The sequence below is a fragment of the Peromyscus californicus genome, unplaced genomic scaffold (assembly GCF_007827085.1).
Source record: "Peromyscus californicus insignis strain IS unplaced genomic scaffold, ASM782708v3 Scaffold_3__1_contigs__length_106647218, whole genome shotgun sequence".
Classification (NCBI taxonomy): Eukaryota; Metazoa; Chordata; class Mammalia; order Rodentia; family Cricetidae; genus Peromyscus; species Peromyscus californicus.
In genome coordinates, this window is record NW_026294551.1 from 80,423,320 (window position 1) to 80,450,441 (window position 27,122).

Sequence of the window (27,122 nt, forward strand, 5' to 3'; positions counted from 1 at the left end):
TCTTTCTTTCTTTCTTTCTTTCTTTCTTTCTTTCTTTCTTTCTTTCTTTCTTTCTTCCTTCTCTTCCTTCCTTCCTTCTTTCTATTTTTTGACACAGGGTTTCTCTGTTCAGCCCTGCAAGTCCTGGAATTCATTTTGTAGATCAGGCTAATCTCAAAATCTGCCTCTCCAGTGTTGAGATTGAAGGCATGCACTACCACAACCCACCCATTTGTTTTCTTTAATGATGGGGATGGTCTCCTGGGGTGTAAGGTCAGGTAAGAGTAAGCTCAATGTGAATTATCTTCAAGGGGTCAAATCAGGTTTTGTTCAACTTCAGATACCAAATCTGTATTCTCATAAGGATAGAAAAATATAACATCATTACCAGCAATGAAATGGAAGATTAGCATTAGGAAGTATGCCAAAGAGCAAACAGGATTGCTGACTTAGGAGATGGCTCTTCCTCTGTATATGCAAGACCTAAGTAAAAATGTCTTATCTTTTCCATAGTTGGAAAACTAACAGGTTCTGATCCACAGAACGTGGTGGGAGATATCAGCAATATGGGATGGGATAGTTTCACTTTGGAGTATAAAAGCAAGAAACAAAGGTGTCCAAACTATAAAATCATGACAAAGCACTTCTTGGCAGTCCATCAGTTGTCTGAGATAGGAATGGATCACACTATGTCTTAAAGTAGAAGCGCCTTGTAGCACTGACTCCTAGTGCTAAATGTATCCTCTGGGTAGCACATTGTAACGACTGCAGAATGTTGAGGGGCAGGAGTGGTATCTGTGGGCTACAAAACTGAACTGTAGGGTGCCATGCTTATAAATTATTAGTCTTGGAACACTCGCCCTAAATGGAATGTATCCCTCCCCTCAGAGTTCAGTCCCCCACCCCACCCAGAAGAGGAGACCGAAAAAGTATAAGAACTAGAAGGGACAGAGCAAGAAAATATGGCCCTCTGAATCACCATGAGCAGAGCTCATATAAACTCACAGAGACTGAACCGGTAAGCACAGGACCTGCATGGGTGGGTCTGAACCAGGTTCTCTGCACATATATTAGTTTTCAGTTTAGAGATGTATGGGATTCCTGAGTGTGTAAAGGAGTAGGTCTCTAATTCTTGTTCCTACTCCTGGACTCTTTTCCTTCTGTTGGTTTGTCTGGTCCAGCTTCAGTGTGATAGACAGAATGGGAGTAGATCCATATTGGAGGGGGGGTAGGGAGGAAATGGGAAAAATAAGGGAGGAAAACCATAATCAGGATGTATTATGTGAGAAAATAAACTATTTTCAATGAAAGGAAAAATAAATAAATAATAAATTAATGAGAATGATGAAGAAAAAGGGAAAAGATCTTCAGAACAGTCTAGGAATAGAATTCAGTGGTTGAGCCCTTGCCTAGCATGTGCAGGCTGTGCCCTTGATCTCTATTACTGCAGAAAAATATTCAAAGTGAGTGCAGAAACTCTTCTAAATGTGGAGCCTTGTGTGATAGATAGCCCAGGCCTCACCCAAGCTGAGTCTGACAGGGCTTATCAGGGAGAGATAGGCTCAGAGTTTATCTCTCTTACTCAAATGCAAAAATGTTTTTTCTCTGGGATATTAACCAAAAATATATGTAACAGTATTATGAGCCTCTTGTCTCATTTTTATAGAGAAATGATACTTAAATGAAAAATAATAATGATAATATTGTAAACCAGAAGAAAGCTAGTTGACTACTTGGTCTAATTCCTCCATTCTATAAAGAAGTTAATGCATGTGTAGCCATAGTCAATAGCTCTGACTTAGACCTTGTACCTTCATATGCAATGGTCATAATTAGGAAGAATATTGTCTTAATTATATAATACTCACTTTTAATGTTAAACACAATATGATGCATGATATGTGTATGATATAATATCAAAGAATTTAATACCTTCGTAAGACTTAAAGGAAAATAAGCCATAAGAACATATTGTCTAATGAAAGCACAATTGAATTAGTTTATCATAATATTACATAAATCAAAACTCGAACTTACAGCAACATAATCCCAAATAATTCAAGATAAAATAATGAAAAAAACTTGAAATTTTAAGGTTATCTATTTGAAGATTCTATCAGTGGCACAAGGTTTCATCGATTTAAAAAAAGCCTAGGAAAATATGAAGAGAGAAAATACAAATGATATATTGAAAGAAAAATCCAAAGGGCATAAATGGATGGAAAAAAATGGAAAACAGAGAAAATGACAAGAGCCAAAGAGGATCTTTTATAATACTTGATGGAATGAAAAACAGCCAGCTACTTATGAACAAAAGACAACACAGGTCACCAATACCAAAGACTCAAAAGGGACTACTGTCACAGATCCTATGGGCATGGGTAGGATGATAAGACAATACAATTAGAAACTTCTTGCAAATTTGATTCTTAAGGAAAAATAAAAGTTTATTGAAATATACAACTTTATCAAAACTGTGCAAGAAAAAGGGAGAATCTAATCTTTAAAAAAACATAGTTATTAAATTCTAAGTTTACCAAAAACTTCCTGAAAAGCAAACTTTGGACTCAGAGATTTTACATGTGAATTTTAGCATCCATTTGAGCCAGGAACTAGAAACAGACTCACTGGAACCTTTTTAGAAGACAGAGGGCCAGGGCATTTATCAAGGCCAGCAAGGTTATCATTGTTAGAATGCCAAATCCTAACAAAAACTTCATTCAAAATGGAGAAAGCTATAATCTAAAACCCTTCCTAGTACAAAAAGGAACTAGTAAAACAGCAGAACATCATACTCAATGGCAGCTAAAGTGACATCAAATCAAGACCTCTGAGAGATGCTGGATCCACTCAGAATACAGATTGGTCGCTCATTTCCTACTTGGGAGCAAAGGATTGGGCAGATGTTCTGTCGTGTTATTTCTGAGGAAGCATTCACATTGTCTCAGATTTCACAGAGGAGAAAGGTGGTTAAAATCATAAAATGTATATGTATCACATTTTATTTATCCATTCTTCAGTTGAAGGGCATCTAGGTTGTTTCCAGGTTCTGGCTATTACAAATAATGCTGCTATGAACATAGTTGAGCATGTGTCCTTGTGGTATGTTTGAGCATTCCTTGGGTATATGCCCAAGAGTGGTATAGCTGGGTCTTGAGGGAGATTGATTCCCAGTTTTCTAAGAAAGCACCATATTGATTTCCAAAGTGGTTGTACAAGTTTGCATTCCCACCAACAATGTAGGAGTGTTTCCCTTGCTCCACATCCTCTCCAGCATAAGCTGTCTTTGGTGTTTTTGATCTTAGCCATTCTGATGGGTGTAAGATGGTATCTCAGAGTCATTTTGATTTGCATTTCCCTGATGATTAAGGATGTTGAGCAATTCTACTACTCAGCAGAGAAAAACAATGACATCATGAGGTTTGCAGGCAAATGGATAGATCTAGAAAAATTCATCCTGAGTGAGGTAACCCAGACTCAGAAAGACAAACATGGTATGTACTCACTCATAAGTGGATACTATCTGTAAAGCAAAGGATAACCAGACTGCAACACACAACTCCAGTGAGGCTACCTAGTAAAGAGGACACTAAGAAAGACACAGGGATCACCCAACGACAGAGAAATGGATGAGATCTATATGAGCAACCTGGCCATGGGAGGGGTAATGGAGGGCAAGGGTCAGGGGAAAGAGAGCTTAGGGGAGCAGGAGGTCCCAGCTGGATCAGGAACAGAGTGGGAGAACAAGGAAAGAGATACCATGATAAATGAAGACCCCATGGGGACAGGAAGAAACAGAGTGCTAGAGAGATCCCCAGAGATATACACAAAGATACCTCCACAAAAGACTTCTGGAAATGGTTGAGAGAAAGCCTGAGCTGACCTACTCTGGTGATCTGATGGCCAAACACCCTAACTGTCGTGTTTGAACTCTCATCCAGTGACTGATGGAAGCAGATGCAGAGATTCACGGCCAAGCTCCAGATGGAGCTCCAGGAGTCCAATTGGCGAGAGAGAAGAGGGATTATATGAGCAAGAGATATCGAGACCATGATTGGAAAAAGCACAGAGACAAATAGCCAAACTAGTGGAAACACATGAACTATGAACCAATAGCTGAGGAGCCCCCATGGAACTGGATCAGGCTCTCTGGATAAGTGAGACAGTTGATTACCTTGAACTATTTTGGAGGCCCCTAGGCAGTGGGACCTGTCCTTAGTGCATGATCTGGCTTTCTGGAACCTAGGGCCTATGCTGAGACATTTTGCTCAGCCTTGGTGTAGGGAGGAGGGGACTGGACCTGCCTCAACTGAATCTACCAGGCTGAGCTGAATCCCCAGGGAAGACCTTGCCTTGGAGGGGGTGGGAACGAGGGGAGGATTGGGGGAGAAGACTGGGGATGGGAGGAGGGAGGAAAGGGTAATCTGTGGCTGATACGTAAAATTAAATTAATTACAAAATAATTTTTAAAAAGATCATAAAATGAACTTCTCAAGTCCCTTTTGTTTGTCATAGATCCCTTCCTTGGCTTGCCCTCCCCCTTCTCCCTGACTCTCTCTCCTCTTGTTGTAAACAAATTGTCTTTGAATTTTTCCCACCATTTCCCCAGATGATAAGGTATCAATATGTCCTAAACTGAATGTGAATTTCAGTTTTATGATTTTATTATCTACATAGATAAATATCCACAGTATGATGAAAATACCAGATTCTTAATTTTAAGATGTTGTATAATTATACAGATATTAAAACCTCTTACTTTATACAGTATGGATATTCAATTTTGGTTTGCCTTTTATACTTAAATAAAATGGAGAAAGCACTTTAAAAATTGCTACACTTTGGGAATGAAGTTAATTCCAGTTCCAACATTTTTCTGGTTAAGTTCTTTAACCTTTGTCTTCTCATTTTTCAAATAGGTGTGACACACTCCCTTCCCAAGAGGCTATTTCAAGAAATCTGTGAGATAGCCTAGGTAAGGGAGTTAGTCAAAATACATAGCAGAGAGAGACATTCCAGGTGGCAACTGCTAGTTCCTATATACCAAACTAAAAGGGATAGTTTGTTAATGTGTCTTCACAATCCAAACCATTGAACCAACTGCAGTACTGTCTATAATACCCATACCTAAAAGTTGAAGCAGAAGATTACCATGAATTTGAGGTCAGCTTGGACTACATAGTGAATTTCGGACAAGCCTGAGATATAAAGTAAGACAGTCTTGAGGAGGAGGAGCAAAAGAAGGAGGAGGAGGAGGAGAAGGAGGAGGAGGAGGAGGAGGAGGAGGAGAAAATAAACATATCTAGTTAGTATAGCATGACCTTTACTTAAAGTTCAAAGCTAAGCCGAACTGAAAGATACATTCACATCATAGCTTTCCTGCATATAGCAGCAATTTATATACTGTCTTATGTTTATTTGTTATTATAATACAATTATAATTGAAAACACAGATCATTATTCTTTCAAGAGCAGTTCATCCCTTATGTATGTCTCCTGATTCTGTTTGCCCATTTTACTATTCAGTAGTAAATTTGATTAAATGCGTACTTAAGTAGTACTTTATTATACATATAAACATAGATTCAGAATTTATAACTATTGTAAATGTTTCTCTTTAAACACGATTTTTCACAAGGGGCATTTGAAATCAATTATTTGATGGAGTGCCTTTATTTTGGTAAGAAATAAGGTTTTATTTCCTAATTGTTAGAAAAAAATTAGAGAAGTACTGAGTAGCAATGGTTTAAGTGATCTGAAGATATATTGATACCAGGATACCAATAGTGACAAATTAAAAGCTCTTTCCTTAATAACTGAGCCTGAGGGGCTAGAGAAACTTTTATTGCAGATATGATTTAGAGGTACACAAGCTGAGGACAGGATATGTTTGAAGAGACTTTCTGAGATTGCGTCACAAAACTACTCCTCATTGGCTCTACGAACTCTACTTAATCATTCTCACATGCCTGGCAGGTTAAAATGAGGCAACTAGTGCAGGCTTTTAGTATGTAACAAATGTCCAATAAATTATATTTACTCAGAGATGTTATCAATTTTATGTGTGTGTGTTTGTGTGTATCCATGGGAGTATTCACATTAAGTATCCAATAATTTTATTTAAGTAACCCCAAATCACTTATCAAATATAATATGAGCAGGATAAATAGATCCAATAGAGAGACATATATATGAGACTATTCTTAATTCTATGATTTTGCATTTTGTTTTGATAAGGTCTCTTGATACAGTATGCTTTATAGAAATGAAAATATAAAATAGATGAATTTGCTGATTGTCAGTCACCCACAAAACACCATGGGTGATAGAAGATGATTCAGGACAGAATCCCTCCTCTTAAAAGCCCACTGGTCCTTAGTTACAAATAATAGGGATTGTCTTGAGCTAAATTAAATAGAAAACTGCTTATCAAACAGAAAATTATCAGTAGCAGACAACAGGAGACCAATGGTGTAAGCTATGTGGTCAGAACCAACGTTCAAACTCATCATTAACACCACCGCCAATGGGCTGAGACCTGAGGTACACTGTAGACGCCATGGGCATGTGGTACTACTGAGCACAGTCAGAAGCACACACACTGTCACTGCTGTCCTCCACAGACTAGGTGTTTCTGGGTGTTGGCTCTCATGCCTACAACTCAAAGTTAATATGACTGGTGATGTTCAGTCTGCACTTTTAGTTGTAAAGCAGGCAGATATTGAATGTCTGGTTTTTCAATATCACTTATGGGAAGTAAACTCTACCTTATAAAACAGGATTATTCATGTCTAAAAAGATGAAAACATCTAATGTCTCCTAAAATCATATGAATGAGTAGATGGAATTTAATAAAGGTATGGTTATTTTGAATAAAATGCTTACAGTACAAAGTGAAGTGTGTTAATTGTGCTAGAGACATAGATAAGGAAGCTCATAATAAATACAAATGCTTGAAGTTATGAACTCTAACAACAGACCAACTGGGCTAACATCTCAGCTTAGGTACTGCTTGAGACTAGCAGGTGACTCACTGAAACCTGCATTTTTTCTGGTTCACTTTTCTTTACCGTTTTGAGCCAAGTGTGAGATCTTTCAATCAGATGTGCTTGCTGAGACTTAAGTTCATGGCTGAACTGAGTGGCCTGAAAAGTACAGCTTACAGATTCTAGGGTATTAGCATAGATTACATAACAAGTAGGGAAGTTCTGGTCCAGTGGCTGAGTAGTAGCCTCCGTATTCCTCAGATGGTCACACTATCCCATGAGCAGCTGCTACTTTGGCAACAGAAGGCTGGGTTGCAATTTTGGGAGTCATATCAGAAGGCTCAACCTAGTTTCTATTTCTTTAGTCCTCTCAAGAATTCTTTAAGTCAAATTAATCCCCCTGCTTAAAACCTAGCTACACTGAGTTCTATATTTGCTGCAATTAAACCTTAAGCAATACATTCACTTACTGGTCTATGTGGCCACGAGTGTGTGTGTGTGTGTGTGTGTGTGTGTGTGTGCATTTCCTGAATGTTTCATAGCCTCATATGTACAGATGATATTAGCTGCCTCAGGAGATTTGGTGAAGTCAAGTCAATTTATAGACAGCATGGCACCATGCACAAAGCACTATTTGCTGTATAGTGATTCTTAATGCTTATGGCAGAAACAACCATGGTGTAATTAAATGATAACAACTGGGTTGACTGTCACAGAGATTGGCACAGGGGTAGGGAGTAGACTTGCAAGCCATCATGAAGAAAGAGATCTAACTTTCAAAAAAACCCAAAAAACCAAAAACAAACAAACAAAAAAAAACACACCTAGCATTATTTAAGAACCATGGAAAGTGAGAAACCTTCGAGAAGTAATGCTGTGAGTCAAATTTCAGATGCGTCAGAGCTCAGTGGGCTGCAACTGTCAAATGAAAACAAAACACGCTGTCTGGAAGTGCTGCAGGGAAGGTCTGTGGGTGTGCTTAGGGCTCTCGATTATGAGGCTCATGCCATGCTTCTCAAGGACTCTCGAGTTTTCAACATAAACACTAAGCAATCCACAGCTGTGGCAGTTTCCCCTAATCCAGATGGAGTATCAACTGAAGGCCAGCCAGGAAGAGACACTACCCACAGGATGATAGCATTATTGACAGCATCACTCAGCCTAAGGAAAAACTAAACAAGTGGGTTTGTTGTCACCCCCCCCCTCCCCCCAGGAAGCTTGAGCACTGAAAGCCTACACTGCATTTTTAGAAGAAGTGGACAGATTCAGAGCAGGAATCAATTCAGTAGCAGGAGTGGGTAGGCATCAGATTCTGAAAGGTACAGATGCTCAGTGCCAACTTCTGAGCAGAGCATCACTAAACATCCAGTGACCTGAGAGACTCAGGGGCTCACTTTGTTCTTAAGAAAATGCTTCAATTTGGAATCTGTAGACTTGCCACCCTCCCCTTACCTAACCAGAACAGCTGTTTGCATGGTCAGAGGAGTGTTCCTCTGGGATCCTTTAGCCTTATAAGAGGTAATTCATACAGCTAAGTTGGAAGCCATTGAGTTCATGATGCTTGCTTTTTATATAATAGCATTTACATTCATTTTCCTGCAATGTTACAGGATAAAAATCTAATAAGGGATTAAGTCTATCACTGGAAGATGTATCTCCAGTCTCTAAAGCCAAAACTCTTCTCTCATTCGCAGGAAAGTCTTGACTGATGCCAAAAGTAAACCACATACCTATGGTGTGCCCTGTGGGCAGGCGATTACTCTGCTATACTAGAATCGCCATAAACTTTTCACTTGCACACCCTATTAGAAAGAACCAAATGATGTGTTGAGGGGAATGAATTGAGCAAGTAAGATTTCCACTTATGAGAGTGGGAAATACTCATTTAATATCGGAGTTATGCTTTGTTTTGGTTTTCCCAATTAAAACTAATAAAATCGTGTTTTCCTTTGCAAATATAAGAATCATGATTTGAGTTCTAATGAGCTTCAGATTCCTTTCCATTTTTGTGATTTTAAAATCAAATATAGACTCCTGAAGATCTTAATATAATTAATGTTGCAGACACCTAGAAGATATTAATACAATGAATGTAGGGTTTTATTATTCTTATCTGTGTGCTGGTAAATATAGCAAGGGATAGTATTTAAGAGTGGAAGATATTTGACAGATGCTGCCACCTGATCAAATAAATATTCTGCCTTGCTCCATATCTGCTCAACATTATAGTGGTATAAGAAATTTAATTTCCTTTTAGAATTATATTCTTTCTTCTTTCATCCTATGTTTCATATTGGGAAAGTGTTGCCCACATAACCTAAGTACCATCATCCATGCAAAAATAGTGTGAAGAAGTGACAATGTAAAAATCCTCAGCCTAGAAGAATGTGTAGACTCCACAAAACAGTGTCAAAGAACACTTTAAATTTTATGTTTTCTATGATGGGGATATTAAACTTATATGAATCCATCTTATATTTTAGTGTCTTTCAACAGACTTCTCTAGGATGATGGCTATCTTATCTGTCCTGTCATATGAACATAAACAGTGTAACAAAGGAAATGAATGTCTAATTTTATTTTATTTTGCTAAATATAAATTTAACATTTGGGTGTCGGAGAGATGGCTCAGCAGTTAAGGGCACGGACTGCTCTTCCAGAGGACCCAGGTTCAATTCCCAGCACCCACATGGTAGCTCACAACCAAGATCTGACATCTTCACACAGACATACATGCAAGACAAAACACCAATGCACATAAAATAGAAATAAATTACTTTGAAAAAATTAACTTTTTATATCATATTAGAAGCATGATTATATATACTATATTCATAAATGTATGTACACATATATGTGTATAGTATTAAACTATTCTGTTTAATAATAGACTTTGTCATATATAAATCATTTTATTTAAAACAGAAATAACCTATCTTCTGCAATAGATGACTGATTGAATAAAAGGACATTTCATAGAAAAGCAGGTGAGTGTGGCAACTGAGTGATCAACACTAGAGATTTTAGAAAAAAAATTTAGAAATTAAATGCATAGATTCCAATGGAAACAATTCACTACTAATAATTACTTTGTAATAACTTTGTATTAATGTGGAAGACAAAAGCTGATGAATTTTGGTTCAAATCCATGGTAGACAGATACAGGAGACACAATATGTATTCAATGGGAATTGCAGAAAGAGAAAAGAGAGGATATGTAAAGAGGTGACTAATTACAGGTGAAGAAAATGAAGATTTTTTGGTGTTACTGGGGATAGAGACATTATTGAGTGAAAGGGTTAATAGCCCCGCTTCAGATGCACCTTTCACATTCAAGGTGGTGCTTTCAAATGATGGGAGAACGGAATAGCAGAAGAATTCTAGTCTAGACCTCAGAGTTAGAAATAACAACTGCCCCAGGTAATAAAATTCTGAACACTCCTGTAGGACTTGTCTTGGGGACTGATAACTACTAGCCTCGATCATAGTCCAACAAAATGTCAAATATCGCAAGGGTGGGAAGATACAACCTTGCCTTCTGCAAGCCTAGATAAAGTTCTAGAAACTATCAAATCCCAACAGCAATACCAGCTGAATATTATATAGTGACTCAGTGATCATTTGCTCTTGGCCTTTTCTTTGGTAAATAATTATAAGTAGGCTTCACTGGAGTTGCATAGGAATATTTTATTTATTTATTTATAACTTTTTAAAATTTTATAATTTAATTTAATTTTACATATCAGCCATGGATTCCCTTGTCCTCCCCCCTCCTGCCCCCACTTCCCCCCAGCCCACCCCCCATTCCCATCTCCTCCAGGGCAAAGACTCCCCTGGGGACTGAGTTCAACCTGTTTGGGAGGCATAGCAATATTTTTAATTGAAAATAATTCAAGGATTATTCAAAATTCTGGCTAGCTTTATTACTTAACACATCTCCACCACTCCCTGTCCAATACAGATATAAATAGTCACAAACGTACTGTTTTCTACTGAGCCTTATGAGGAAGAAAAGATTCAAAAGGGTTTAGATTATTTAGGAAATAGTGTATGTACAGAGGCTCTTGTTAGTATCTTGGTCTAATTCTGCACAGACAGAACTGTAAAATGCAATCCAATGAGGAAAATTTGAGTAAAGAAAGGTAGCTAAGTAACAGTAGACAAGCAGAAACACACATATACACAGAGAGAGAGAGAGAGAGAGAGAGAGAGAGAGAGAGAGAGAGAGAGAGAGAGAGAGAAAGAAAGAGAGAGAGAGAGAAACTTAGCAGGGATACGATTTTTATCTTTTCCTAAACAGTACTGCTCCCAGAGGTACATGCAGATGGGCTCTGCAGCCTTATATAAACCAATGTTGCCTTATCATCCTTTAATTAAATTCTTTCAGCTTTTGCTGGTGCCAAGTCACCCTCAACCCACAGCTACTTAGAAACCTTCTAAACTCATCACTTTCCTAATAAACTAATTTCTTCATGCCCAGTAAATGGTTTTGCAGAATACAGCTACCCATTTGATTTTCACCAGCCATAATTGCTAAGAGTATTTCTTTCACTCTTCTGACCTAAATTGCTTTCTGGCATCTTTAGCAATGGTCTATTTTTCCCTTTAGGTCAGGTACAGGCAACTTCCTTAAGAGGAAATGGCACAGTTATTATTTGAATATTGCATCCCTCCCTCCCAGAATCAATGTTCCTTCCTCAAGGTAAATGAGTCTACACAGCTCCAATTCTAGTTTCTTCTACTGGCTCTTCAAGCTGTCTGTTTTACGTATTATTTGTCTGGCTTCAGTTGTTCTGATTGCCAGACCTATCTCTTAGAGTGTTGTGTGCTTAATTGGGTCCAATGTTCTCAGAGTAATTTGATAATATCAATAGTGATATCAGGATCAGAGCTGTTGCCTAAAAAAGTCACTAGTTCAAGCATGGCACAGAAATGTTACCTTATTCACCTAACTGTCTCTAAACCTAATAATAGTGTGTGACTATAAAACAATAGTTTGAAGAACAGCCACTGATACTTGCTTATTTCACTGAAGAAGCTATATTAACTAACTGTATTCTAACATAAACCCCTTCACTGTATCAGTTTAGCCCAGAGACCTATCTGCTCACTACCTCCTCTGTTCAAGAATGGCTGACATTATTATGAGGTGATGTTGACCTTATAGTAGTCCTGACTAAGGTAGTCCATACTGACCATCTAGACTTCTCAAGATGAATTTCAAGGCTTGTTGTAAATAATCTTTCTTTAACTTAAAGTATTAAATAATTTATCCTGCCAATATTATTTAATTTATAAGAACATTGTATTATTTTTTCTTTCCATTGTATCTCTAAGCTTATTATAATGCCTAGTAAGTAATTAGTGTCCAATGAATGGTTAATAAAGACAGTAATTATTGAATGAATTAACAGTGAATTCATTTCTCATGCTCCTTACTCCAAGCTTCCTAGACATAGGTTACACCATCCTTATTGAACATGAGCCAATATACTTACTGTTAACATGTTAATAATAATGATTTAACAATAATGCTGGGGCCATTGCAAGTTAAGAACTAGGAAAAGAAATGAGAAGAGGAGAGAAAGAAAGACAAGGAAGAGAGAGAAGGAAACAGGAATGGAGGGAGGAAAAGAGAGGAAAGAGAAGAGTCTAATGATTCCCTGGGCTACCAAAGGAAACAATTGCCTAAGGGGGATATCACCTAGATGTCAGGAATCATATAGAAACTTCTTGTTTAAGGGATAGAACTTGAATACATTCAGTAAAGTATAACAAAGGCCTACATATCACATGTATTGTCAATACAGCAAAATATTTCATTTTCTACAATGATGATTAACTATCTGGATACATCTGTAAGCACCAATTACCTGTTGACTGGGACACTGAGAAAAGAGATGACTTAATCTAGTCCATCCAGTATCAGTGTTTTTACTAAGACACACCAATGATCAATGATCACATCATCCAAGTTATTCTGCCTCTTAGGGGGGCTAAATGATACTGGAGAAATATCATTTTTACCTCTTTGGGTCTGTTGCCCTGGTTATAAAGACATAAATATTGCTAGCTACTTCATTTCACAAGGCAACTAGAAATAGAAATGAAGAATGGAAATTGAAATGATATGTAATGTTAATTTAAAAATAGCCATTTTCAAGTTGTAATATAACCCCTGAGTGCTGCCTGTATCACTGTAGTTGGAATTCCTTATTTAAGATAAAAGAAACCAGGTTTTTTTTTAAAGGAGTATAGAAAACTTGAATGAAGTAGATCAGTAAAAGTATTCCATCTGTGCATAACTACAATTCTTTATGAGCCCAGTAAAATTTTACCTCCAAAAATACAATCATAATAAAAAAATAAGTGGTACCCAGAAGCATTTTTTTCCAAGAAATCCTCCCACTGAGCTTCTGAAACTGCCTAAGAATTTGGTCTTTGAGAAATATTATACCATAAGTTAAACACATGTAACATGCAATGCTATCCCAAAGATATTCATATAAAATTAATCATTGAAATCCTATAGGCCAATTTCATTAACTAGTATTTTAATGCAAAGAACAAATTTGGAAATAATGATGAGTTAGAATATAAGCATGCAATTAGTTTCTTTACAAGTATGTGTAAATTTAATTATGCCTAGAAGCTGTCTTTTATAAATGAGTAAAAATATGCACAAAGTTTCATAAATGCACTGTGTCTACTCAGAGCAGTGATTTGGAATCATGCTGCTTGTAATAGCTAACATTTTTCTCAAAGGCAGAAAATATCCTCACAGTCCCGCCACTTGCTGTACACTGCATTAAAATTGTCTGCTTCGAACTATGGACTGGGATAAACTACAAAACTGTTCCAAAGCATTGGTGGAGAAAAATAGATGAAAACTTCTTTTCCCTTAAACTAGCTCTTTGTGATGTCTGGATTGCAGAAAGATAACAGAATCAACATTTTAGCCCACCCAAGGGGGCAGATGACTGACTTATCATCGTGAAATCCATGGTGCAGAAAAGCAAACACATTACAAAGCAAGTCAGCATCATAAATAAAATAAACACATGCATACACAGAGGCACAGCCACGCTGACGCACAAGCACAGACACACACAGGCACACACAGGAGCACACATGCACAGGCACACAAACCAGTCTTGCCCACACTATGACCTTTGACCTTCCGCAAGATGATAAGCTTCCAACACTGAAAATAAGGATTCAAAGCAAAAACAAACAAACAAAATCCACAGTTCAATCTTCAGAATGCAATCAGTCTTCATGGCCACACTCCACATTCACTTAATAACTGTAAGAGATAATATTTATGTTTCAAGTACAATCGGGATATTTTATGACATATTGTCACCTTCACATGTTTTCTCAAGCTTGTCTTAACTCTTTGTGCCAATTTTTTTTTCATACTTTAAATTCCTGAACATCTTGTGATATCCTTCCAGGGTATTAGTGTCTCTATCTCTCTTTTTAATGACAAATCATACTTTTTCCTAAATACGTTCCATAGGATTTAGAGATAGATGTAAGAAATCGGCAGCATTATGGAGGGGAGAGGGTGTCAGTGGTCTGCCCGGATCAAATTTCAAGTACGCCTCTAGCAACTTGGCAAGACCACTGATTTAGACACAGAGGGTCTGTGTCTAAGGTGACCCTCCAAGCAGGAGTCCAGCCGAGCTGGATCCTCAGAGACTTACAGCTTTCAATCTCCAAGGTGCAGTTTTGTTCATCCAGTGGATACCGCCTCAGGTCCATCATGCAGGCAGCTGTAGTTGTGATTCTAAAAGAGAAACGCCAATATGTGTTGTCAGTGCTTAAAGCCAAGAGCAGAAAAGGCAAAGGCAAAGTAAAACAAAAATTAGCACTCTCGGAGACTGATTCCTAGCCTAAGCTTCCACAAAAGGGAGTGATGCATCTTTTGAAGACTATTTTCCTTTACAGATCTTCTGCCTGCTACCGAAGAGACTGGATGATGTAAGTAAGTATCCGATTGAACCCAAAACATCTACATGTGTTTCTAAGGCAATTCTCACACATCTCCAGAATGCCTTGGGGGTGAAGTGGTTCTAGCTGTATCTAAGGTGACTAACGATAATGACAAAAAAAACCCAAAAAACAAAAACAAAAACAAAAAACATTTCACTGAGTCTCACATTTGTTTTATTCCATCCTTCCTAAAGACTCTAAAATAGAATCTTCTGCCAATCTTAGTATGGATCTATCATTTTTCATGCTTTCCTAAATCACATTGTACTTTATAAGCATCATCATTAATATACAACACACATCAGCCTTCTCCTAGGCCTGATTATTCAGTCCTAAGTAATCTGATATTCTCTTGGCTGCTTAGAAAGAGTGTCTTCTTTGATCTCACATTTCTGAGGAACCAATATGCTCCTTTGGCGTTTAATTTCTTGGTCATTGTTTTACATTGATATTTGTATTGATGACCTACCAGGAGCCACAAAGATTATAGTTCTAAATGATTTACAATGTTTCAACACAATATCATGAAAGAACATAAAGCCCTAGACTCCAGTATGAACTCCAGTTTTATGCACAGAAGCTAACCGAGCACTCAACATGTAGTAGGCTCTTTAAATATGAGTATTTGCTGAGGGAAACTAAGAATAGAAATTAATACTGGATTTGACCAACCTAGGTTTGCTCTATTGTAAGGAGCTCTGACCTCTCCTAGGAATGGAAAAATGAGATGAAATGCTGTCCTGGAAGACAGAGCCTAGACTAAACTTTTTAAACTTAAATCATATTGTGTGGCGCTAAACCAGTCATCCACGTAGCCTGACTCAGGGAACACACTCAGGTTAATCTGAGAATTAACCCACAGTGTAGACCAGGAAGATGTAATTTGTTATTCATAATTATGTTTCTTAATTTTAGTTTTATTGTTTTTTATGACACAAATGATCCCCAGAGCAGATTTCTTGTTGATTTCTTCCTTTATTTAGTGTCCTGTTGGTCACTCTTCTCCAATTCTCTGTCACCCCACTGTCTCCTATGAGTCTGTCTTCAATGTTTCATCTACAGGTCAATGCAGGAGCTGGACCTCAAAACCTTTCCATCCGTCTCCATGCTTCCATCATACACATAAAACATAAAGTAGATTTCGTCATGCCTCTGTTTTAAAAATTTAGTGGCTCTTCCATGGGAATCCAAAGCTCACACTTTTCCTACTGTGCCCCACACATTCTGTTCCTCTTCTTCCTTCCCATCATCATGTCCTACTGTGTCTTCTTGCAATGTCTGTCAGCCATCACCTCTGTTCTCTTACAACATGCTTACAACATGCACTGCTCCATGTCCCACCCCAGTCTTCACATCTTTCCCCATCTGTCACTCAAAACCATGGTCCTGGGAGCTTGAACAGCTTACCCAGGGTGATTGCCTTAACTCATGCTCCTTTTTAGATTTCTGTTCACTAACTTCAAGCAATTACCACAATCTGGAATTGGCTTGCTAATTGTTTTCTCAGAACAGTCTTTTTCTTTCAATAAAATTTAAGCTCCTTATGGGCATAGACTCTGCTCAACTCACTGCAAAGGCACTCAATAAATATCAGTTGAATGAGAAAACACATTAATTTACAATGAAGCAAACAGTTGGATTTGCTCATTATTGGTCTTTGCATTTGGAAGATTATTTTATTACATTACTTCTTTTTTTAACTTAAAATGGTATTGTGTCTTAGGTTAGAGATGTTCCTTTTATGGTTTTTACAATAAATGGAATTTAATTAATTTAAATTATAGGACATAAATTGTACTAAGGTTATCTTATCAATTCGGCTGTTTCAGCTTTCAATGAGATTTATGCTATATTTAAGTTCTAGGAATTATATTAAAATTAATATTCACATTTAAATTTTAATCTAGTCTGGCTACATGATACTTGAATAGATTTTTTTCTTGACCCACTATTTTCATTTATAATTTTTGTGTGAATTTATAGATTAATACACTGTGAATTGCCAATAACCAAAAATTATGACAGGAAATGAAATTTAGGAAATGATGGGCATACCATACCCCAATGCTGTGTTGTAAAACGGTTGAATAGATTCCTTTTCTCAGAAACTAGGGAGGGATTATTACTTCCTTTGATAAATCTAATTCAAAAGACACGAATGTTACAGAGGCAAAATTACAACTTCAAAAATAAGAGAAACAAGTACAGAAATCCAGGTATGTAACTAAGGTGAAGTCTGTAATTGATGCTGTAGGTTGTGGTTCACAACTCCGCTGATACATATTCATGGCAATTAACACCCATGAACTATGCTATATCCAACAAGAAAAACAAAGCTACTAAGGCTGTCACAGGAGGAATGAGTTTTCTCATGTTTTAAAAATAAAGTAGAAAGAGGTATGGCTGTAGCTGTAACCTGTTAGTAGAGTGTTTACCTAGCACGCATGGAGTCCTAGGTTCAATTCCCAGTGCCATAAAAAGCAGGAGTTATGGCTTGAAGAAAAGAATCAGAAGTTTAAGATCAAAAGTGCTGAGTTGAGCTGGGCGGTGGTGGCGCACGCCTTTAATCCCAGCACTCGGGAGGCAGAGCCAGGCGGATCGCTGTGAGTTCGAGGCCAGCCTGGGCTACCAAGTGAGTTCCAGGAAAGGCGCAAAGCTACACAGAGAAACCCTGTCTCGAAAAACCAAAAGAAAAAAAAAAGTGCTGAGTTGAGGCCAGACATTGTCTAAACAACAATAACCAAAAGTAGAAGGTGTTTTTCTTACAATATTCATATTATTTATACCTTTTTATTACTTACTTGTTTTATTTTACTATTTTTTAAACATTATAACTCAGAGATCTATTTAGTGCTTTCAAAATATTTTCATCTTCTATTGGAGTTAAGTCAAAATTCTGGGACCAAAGCTATCCATTTTAAATTTTGATCATGTCATCAAGGACTAGTGGCCTCAGACAAGTCACTGGCATCCTCTACCAAATGGAAAGACTTGTCAACCAAATTGGCTGTAGGATGATAAAAGGAAGTTAAACATAATTTATAAGGTTTGCTGCAACATTTGTTATTACTCTGCCAATGAATAGATGCCAAAACAACTCATTTCACCACAAAGCAGGAATTTTTGCTCAAAATGAAGAAATGTATAATACCTCATGTCTCCATTACCAGCAAGGCAGAGCTATATATATGAATATGATAGTAGCACCACAAAGATATGGAATATTGCTACTATATACACTTATATATCATAAACCTGGATCTGTCCCAAGAGCTCAAGGTGTTTATGATTCACATGTTTAATCTTATTTGTATTTCAAACACATGTGCCTGACACATGTCACTAACTCAAGATTTACATATTAATAAATGACCAAACAAAGTAGAGAAAGCCACTCCAAGGTAAACATTGACCCACAAATTAAGAATTTTGAAGTGATGCTTGTTATAGGTCAAATATAAGTCATCTAAGAATTCTTAAATAAATTTGAGAATTAAGGTCATTTTTTACTGAAGGAACTACTGTGCAATAAATCCCATTCAGAAAACATCAGACACTAATATCTATTTTTTTATTCATAATCCAGCTGAGATTCTACAGCGGTAAGTGCAACAGACATAATCTCAGTCCTAATAAATATCCTCACCAACATTAACAAATCTTAAATCACTCAACAGTACTACTAGGTGTCTTTGAAGAGAGACTTACAACCTGTTATAAAAAATATCCTGGTTAAAGATTGCATGATCCAGAAGATCAAGGAATTTTCTGTGAGATTGTATCTCCTAGTAACATCAGAAGCTACATCCATAAATTCTCATCAACATCATTATCTAATCCTGAGCTAAACAAAGACTCCACTAATAGACATGTCAAAATGGACTTTGAAAAGCCCATGACACCTGAACCCTAGAAAAAGGCCTATCAACAATAAAGGAATTCTGAGAGCAAAAGAAATAGTCTTCCTCAAAAAACAGCACATCATTTCATTATCTAATATCAAATGGTCAGCCCTGAAATATATACATACAAATAATATTAGGCAGATTAGTTAAGTTTTAAGACTTAACAAAATGGAAACAGCCTGAGTTTTCAATCAAAGCAAACAGTCCACCTCCAGAATGTACCTTACTTACTTGTAGAAAGCCGTCAATGGTCTAATTGTAAACAACTTCTAGAGAGTTGAACTCTTTTGAAGAACAAATGTTTTCCTTGGAAATGCCTGTATTTTATTTGGACCAAGAGATCTCTGATAAAATTTTCACTATTCATCAGCAACTATCTTCCCATAATTCCTTGTACTATAAAATGTTAACATAGAGCAAGAAAACCAAATATCTAGCATATCCTAAGGATTCACTAAAGGCATTTATACATCAAGAAATACAAGCTATTCCAACCTAATAAAACCTTTGTATCAAAGCTCTAGTTGATATTTTTATAATTTCAGAATGCACATGTATCATTCAAAGTATGGATATAGCTAAAGATGGTTACTAAGTAGAAATGGATGCCCCTTTTCCTTATGCAAGATGAAAAACTTGGAATCACAATCAATGTGACACATCTTAAGCCTTCCAGTAGATTCTTTACGAAATATGGGAATTGAAAACATGGTCACATATATATAGCCTGTGAGAGTCTGGGTGGGATTTCAAACAGAAATTGTCAGAATATGAATGAAGTGATTTTTTTAATGACTTTGATTTCTTTAATGTTATACTTATTTATTCCCCAACAAAAATTGTTTTTATTCATACCATTGTATGGTTAAAAATATAAAGTGTCTTATCCTGAACTACATTTTATACAGTATTCTATGAACACTGTGGGTTTATTTGCTCAACAAATACATTTACTCAAAACCCACAACCAATTATAACTGCAAGGGAAAAAGAAGACTTCCTAGCATCAGCAGGCCAAATAAGCAGAGGAAAAAGAAGAATTTTAAAATAGGGAAATGGAGAGATGGCTCAGAAGTTAAGAATGCACGCTGTTCTTGCAGGGGACCTGAGTTCAGTTCCTAGCAGGCATATCTAGCAGCTGACAACTGCTTGTAGCTATAGCTCCAGGGGTTCCAGTACCTTCCTCTGACCTCTGTAGGCATTGTACTCATGGGCACAAACCCATACACACACACACACACACACACACACACACACACACACACACACACACACACAGTTAAATTGAAAATAAAATCTTTAACGAGATCAGTTATCCCAAACATGTATCAGTGTGAATTTTGAGGTTTTCAAACAAAGAAAATTTCAACATGGGGAAATTCTAAATTTAGACATTAGATATTAACTCAAATTATAAAATGTTCCAAAAAACTCACTTGGTTCTCTTTCCTTAAAAGATCTTTAAAAACTACTTTGTTACTGTACTACCATATTTGACATCATTCTGTATCTTATGGCTACTTTCATTGAAAAACAAAATTAATCTTTTACATAATTCATATGCAATAGGCTCTCACATTTTGTTAGGGAGAAAGAATATAGATAAAGAAGGTGGGTGATTTCTTAAGTAGAATTCTAATGTCAAACACCACATATATTAATTGATCAGTTACTGATAAGTTATAGATGCTATTAGTACTATGGAAACATTGCATCTCATCTAAGACTAATTATTATTCTCATACACAGACACAAGACAGTGGAGTATTTTTTGAGTTACACTGTAAGTGGCAGAGCAGGAATTTTTATGTGGGACATTTGAGTCTATATTCCTCGTATTTAAGAATGGTGACATAACTAATTCGATAGATGACCTTGACAGTGTGGTGTTGGTTCCTCTGCATACACCCAGAATGAGCTTACGAGTTCTGTGATCTTGTATTCACACATTCATGATGTGACCTTGGAGATGGTGTAATTTTGTTTTACCCACACATGCAAATGCTGTATTTCACAGATGTTTATTCTGTTTTACTCAATTATGTAGATCAGCCCACCGCAGACAAGTAAATACAAGCCTCTCCTTAAGGAGTCCCAGCTAATACTCTCTCCCCCTTGATTGAAGTGCCTCCTCAGCCCCTCCCCATTTTTTTGTGTGCCTTTCTAGCCTCTTGAGTGGCCTTGTGCTTACATTAAAATCTCCAAGATTCTTGCATAATTGTTTTTAAAAGCTCTTTAGAAGTCCTCATATAGAGTCACATGCACTACTACGCTCAACTTCGCAATCACCCAAAAAAAGTAAGATTGCTGGCAATCATGTTCCCATTTGATAAATCATGCATTTCAGATTAGAGCTATTTGTACTCTTCTGCAGATGTTTGGCCTTCTGTGACTCTTTCATTTTCTGGAATCTTATGCTCTGCAAAGATACTGTGACCATTAAAGGGCTACCCAGGTCTCAGCCACAGACACAGACACTATTATGAAAGACATTTCCCGAAATAGCCTGCTTCTGCAATGCAACCAGAAGTCTGCAGAGAGATCTCATTTTGTGAGCACGTAAACCACCGTTCATAACAAACATTAATATAAATGTCTCAACATAAGTTGTTATTTGCCTTCTGTTTGCTGTCTCTGTTTCCCCCCATCTTTCCTGTATTAGGTTCTTGGTGGTCTCTCTTACAAATTCTATGCTTATCTCAGAGGCATCTTTTTCCCCCTAAAATTTTCATCAAGAGAATTAAAAGGCATAAGGAAAAGTAATCATCCCATATTTGGGATCACTGACTAACTAAAATCTGACTTTATATCACAGAAAGAGATCAAAGGGAACTATGATAGCTTTAGAAACTGGGGAGATATACAATAAGGATGGGAACTCTGAAGTATTTTTAAAATTGCACTTTATTCACAATTTAAAATAATGTTCACTATACTGGGTACTTTTGACATTATATCTATTAAAATAATCGACTAATCTTTTTTTCCTGTGTAATGCATCAGAAACCTACCATTTTAGTACAATTAGTTTCATCCCCATATTTCTTTCTTTCATTCATTCATTCATATTTTTTTAGAGACAGTGTCTTCCTATGTAATCCTAGCTAGTCTAGAAATTGCTATGTAGACCAGGCTGTCCACAAAGTCACAGAGGGCAGTCTCTACTTCTGGAGTGCAAGAATTAAAGGCTAAAGGCTTTGGGCCACCACAGCTAGCTCATTTAATGTTTTTAATAGCTCACAGATGTGTGAGGACTTGCCTGTGACAGACCAAACTACAACTTCAGCTGGGTCTCTTCACATCTTTCTGGTCCCTCCCAAGTATATCTTAAAATGCAGACTACACATGTGGGAGCCTTTCTTTGCTTCTCTGATTGCACCCCCTCACCTTAATCCCCAAATTTTGTCTTCTTGAAAATCAGTCTGTTTGGACTTCCCAACCTATTCTGAGCTTGGCTGTCTGGCATAGGGAATGGAAGGCAGGACATGAAACTGAGATCAGGGGGAAGTTAGGCTCATTTTCAGCAGGACCTATGGCCCATCCAGTCCTCCTTCTCCTTTGAAAAGTGACTCCTAGGGAACTGATGGCAACCTGCTGATCCTACCTTGTTAGGGAGGGGGGTTTTTTGTCTCTTTGTAAATAGCCCTTTTATTGCCTCCTCAAATGATCCCATTTTCGGCGTGCCATCTGTTTCCTGTTGGATTCTTGACTGATAGAATACATTATAGAAATGTATTTAAAATCAGAGGCGCTAACAGTTATGCTGTCAAAAATTCGAACAATTTCTTTCTGGAGTTCTCCGCCTTGAGAATTTGGAGATAAGATAATGACTATTCCCTTCCCTCCTTCAATGAGACACCTCCTCCCTGTCATTCCACTGTCTTTTCATCATAGCCCGTGTAAGATGCCTTTTCCCACTGCCCAGCTAAAACGGTCCTCCTTCCTGCCCGCTGCTCACCTCTCATGCTTATTATCATAATAATATCTACCACTGCTAGGATGCTGTGTGTTAATTCGCAGTGAGTTTTGCTTTCTCCTTAGCACATTTTGGCATTGTCTAATTAAGGTTGGGTTCTCTAGAAGCTGACCCTGAGAGGTATTTATTTGTGATCATCAACTATACAGGGAAGCTAGATGAGGGTTTGGACAAAGGAAGACTTCAAATTGTATTCTATGCCAATGGCAGCAATCCCAGCATGGCTACTCTCCCAGGAAAACTGCAAGGTTTTCTTTAGTCAGACTGAAGTGGCCCTTAACCAGCCTTTCACAGCCTACTATGCACCCATAGACGACGCCAAGCAAGCATGGCCGTACAGAGGAAAGCATGTTTGGCTAATTTTTCTCCTTCTCTCACTCTCTCCAACTTTGTTTAGCTAGCTTGCTGAATTCATAAGGTTGAAGATTCTAAGTGATCTCATTATTAACATATCATCATACACAGTTTCCATGCACTGCATCTACATCTGTGATGGATGAGCTATCATATACAATATACTGGTGAATCATTTCTGATTCCAACAAAATCTGCACGTGACACCATCTCAGGGCTCTCTGCCACCTGACCTCGACAGCCAAAGAATTTCATTCACAAGGTACATCTCACTATTTCAGAGTGACATGTTTTACATAAAATAGGTATAAAGATGTGTTGGGGGCTGCTGCTTAATGCTGGTAGAAACCACACATGTGTATTATAAGTACAAGTTAAGCCTTCATGATTATTGCTTATGTAATCAGAACAAAACCTGAAGGAATGATACCCAGTACTTCAGATGCTGCATAGAAATAGACTCTTCTCTGTAGGTTGTGGGTTGGACTACAAACTAGTATGATGACATTTCTGAAGGACTGTTTGACAACAGCAAGAAAACCTATTGAGTGTACTAACCTTTGCTCCTAAAATTCCACTGGTGAGTCAGTGTGAAAGCACACTGATATACAGAGATGTTGAAGAAAATTTGTGATTTGGCCCAACAGAAAGGCTCGTGTACTTAAATAAGGTTATTGAGATGAATTTGGATCTAGACATATGATATGGCAAAACACTGGAGAACAGAAAACTCAAGAAAGTTTTCCTGGTAAGAGAATAGAATAGACAGCAATTAGAAAAGTAATGTGGGCAATATTAGTTTCATGCATCTAAAAAGTTATGTCAGTATGTACTGAAGTAGTTAAGACGCTCCTAAAAGAGGGCTGGAGTGTTGCTTAATGGACTGTAGCATGAATCTTAAAAGGTCTTATTGATAAAAACAAAATCAGTGCCAGCTATTGGGGTAAATTCTGAAAGATCAGAGAGACAGAACAGGCCACAGCTAACCTCACCTCACCAACTTCTTAGCTGATCCTGTTTCCTCATACTGGAAGCCTCTGAGTCTTCATCTGGAATGAAGCTCAGCTGAACTGCTGCTAAAAGCCTAAAAGCTTAACCAGACTCTAGTTCCTGGTCCTCAAGCCTTATATACCTTTCTGCTTCCTGCCATCACTTCCTGGGATTAAAGGCATGTATCACCATACCTGACTGTTTCCAGTGTAGCTTTGAACTTACAGAGATCTGGATGGATCTCTGCCTCCAGAATGCTAGGACTAAAGGTGTATGTGCCACCATTTTCTGGCCTCTAAGTCTATCTAGTGGCTGTTCTGTTCTCTGACCCCAGATAAGTTTATTAAAGTGCATAATATATCGGGGGACACAATATCACCACAATGGACAGAATATTTGCTTAGGGTGTACAAATCTGTGAGCTCTGTCTTCGTCATTGTATAACACTATGCTTCGTGGTGCACACCTATTGTTCTCACAATGGTGGAGAGGTGGAAGGAGGAAGATCAGAAGTGAGAACCATTTTCCGATACATAGTGAGTTCCAGACCTCCCTGGGCTACATGAAACCTTATATCAAGAAATCAAATAAAAGAAAAAGTAAAGATGTAGTTGATTGTTATTTTCTTATGTTTGGCAATTTTCTTGTTTCTAGAGTGAATAGGCATCATTTTTCTTTTTGATAAACATAATAAAGTCAATTTCCTCTGTCTGTTTGGGGCTCGGACAACACTGTTCCTGACTCTGAACTGATCTATTTGACTAGCTTTTGTTCTTCAAATGATGACATTTGCTTATGCATGGAACACTTACCATATTCCATGGGTTGGAGATCAAAACTGTGATGTATGTAGGTGCTTCAATAGACTGCACATTATTAAAATGTTTATGGGAAAACCATCATGTATTTATAGGTTCTTAAAGCAGATAAGGGGTTTAAGTGATAACAACGCAAATGCCATTTTGATGACTGAGTCCTCTCTGAGATCTCTATAATTATTGTTTTAATGAATCTCCAGGTACTTGGAACTCAAACTCTCTGAAAGGAAACAATTTTGTCTTCAGAAAGCTGTGGTTATCAGAAAAAATTTTTATATTTAATATCAGTTTGAATTCCTTTAATTGTAAATTATTTATTCATGTACTTTGCAACTTTTGGTCTAGGAAGTGTTCTTATTTTATTTTTATCATAGAGATTCTCGACAGTTTATGAGATTTATTCTCATGGGAGCTATCACTCACTTGCATGTTCATTTCTTATTCTGCCATTATGTATAAAATATTTTTATCTGTTGCCAAATGAGTGAAAATTTCACTGTATTTGATTCATGCTTTCAAATTTTATTCTTACCTCTTGAGCCCATCAAAATTTTGTATTGATTCACTATCTACGCTTAGAACACAGACTATGTTTTTTTTTTTCTCATGGAAAAAAATGTGGTGCCATTATTTTCTTGACAAACTGTCATTTCTTTCCAAGGTAAGAAGTAGTGAAGGCATAGATAAATTGAGATTCTCATCATTGCTAATAGAGATATAATATATACTTTGTATATAAATAATGTAAGGATAGAGTGGAGAGTGTAGTTTCATTTCTTAAAATGCTTTCTCAGCATACACAAAGCCCTAGGTTCCACCCCAGAACTGTATACACAAGGTATTGGGTGCCCTCCTGTAATCTTAGCACTCAGCAGGTAGAGACAGGAGGATCCCAAGTGCGAAGTCATCCTTGGCAAAGTAGGAAATTCAAGGCCAGCCTGGGATACACAAGTTCCTGCTAAGCAAATTTCACATATTAGGGCAAGAGATTTTTTTTTTTTGTAATTTTTAAAGAACATTTTGTATAAAGGAAGTGATCGGAAACGAGTACAAAGAAGCATGGAAAAAATATTCTCCCTTGCATCATCACTCTTGGTAATGTGGAGACTGGTGTTTGAGACACTAGTGTAACGTTCTCATATACACCGACACAGAAGCAGACAACAGAAAATGGAACTTTAGAAGCTTTGGAACTTGGCTTCTATCATGATTTTGCCTCTTGCTGTGTGACCTTGAACAGTCTAAGAAGAAACTCTACTCCTATGAAAAATGGTCCTGCCACCCCGAATACTTCATCATCCTGTGGGTGAGAACCACTCCACAAAGCAGTAAGGATGCTTGCTTCTGATGTGCAGAAACAATTTCTTCAAAAGTTTTAGCTACTTAGAAAGGTTTTGAACTGAGAAGTGGGGAGGTATGTGCATCTAAGCAACTGGAATTAAGAAAGCCCCTTACAGCTTCTGATCAAGAAAAACAACAGCATGTGCTAAGTTTCATTATGGAAGAAATCCAGTGCTGATAGTTTCTCAAAAAAAAAAAAATGTCTAATATGAGGGTGTTTAAAAACAAGTGAAAAAGAAGGGAAAAGTTGCCATGTGTTCAAATGATGACTCAATTTGCAATAAACATTTAATTTACAATAAACAGTTAATTAAGGCAAAATAAAATGAAGCATGCCAAAAAGAGAAGTGGGACTCAATGTTAGGAAGGATTTCAAAGAAACATAAAAGGTTTACAAATAGAGGTTTAAAAAAAAGTCAGGCACATGGATGGCTGAGGCAGGATGATTACCATGAGTTTGAAGCTAGCTTGTGCTACATAGTACTTAGTCACAGTCCATCCTGGGCCACAGAGTGAGACTGTAGGAACCAGAAGATAAAGGAGTTTGCTGTGAAACTGTGTTTCCTAGTAATGTGAGAAACCACAACCTTAAAGCCTCACTACGACTGTCTAAACATGAGCTGAACAAGAACAACAATAGACATGTCAAAATAGACCAGGGAAGCCCATGAGGTCTCAAGCCTACAAAAACTACAGTCAACTAAGAAATACTGGGAATGGGATAAAAAGTCTTCCCCAGAAAAGATCACACCCATTGGTTATCCAATAACAAATG

The 27,122-nt window shown here is 37.3% G+C and overlaps 1 protein-coding gene across 3 annotated transcripts in view; it reads right to left on the reverse strand.

The window, feature by feature from the left end:
* Positions 1-27,122, reverse strand: part of Gabrb2 (gamma-aminobutyric acid type A receptor subunit beta2) — a 218,304-nt gene that overhangs the window by 88,330 nt on the left and 102,852 nt on the right. For all 3 annotated transcript variants that reach the window (XM_052758473.1, XM_052758475.1, XM_052758474.1), the window contains exon 6: positions 14,675-14,757. In XM_052758473.1, coding sequence (XP_052614433.1) covers positions 14,675-14,757 — 83 coding nt within the window. The remainder of the gene's footprint in view (positions 1-14,674; positions 14,758-27,122) is intronic.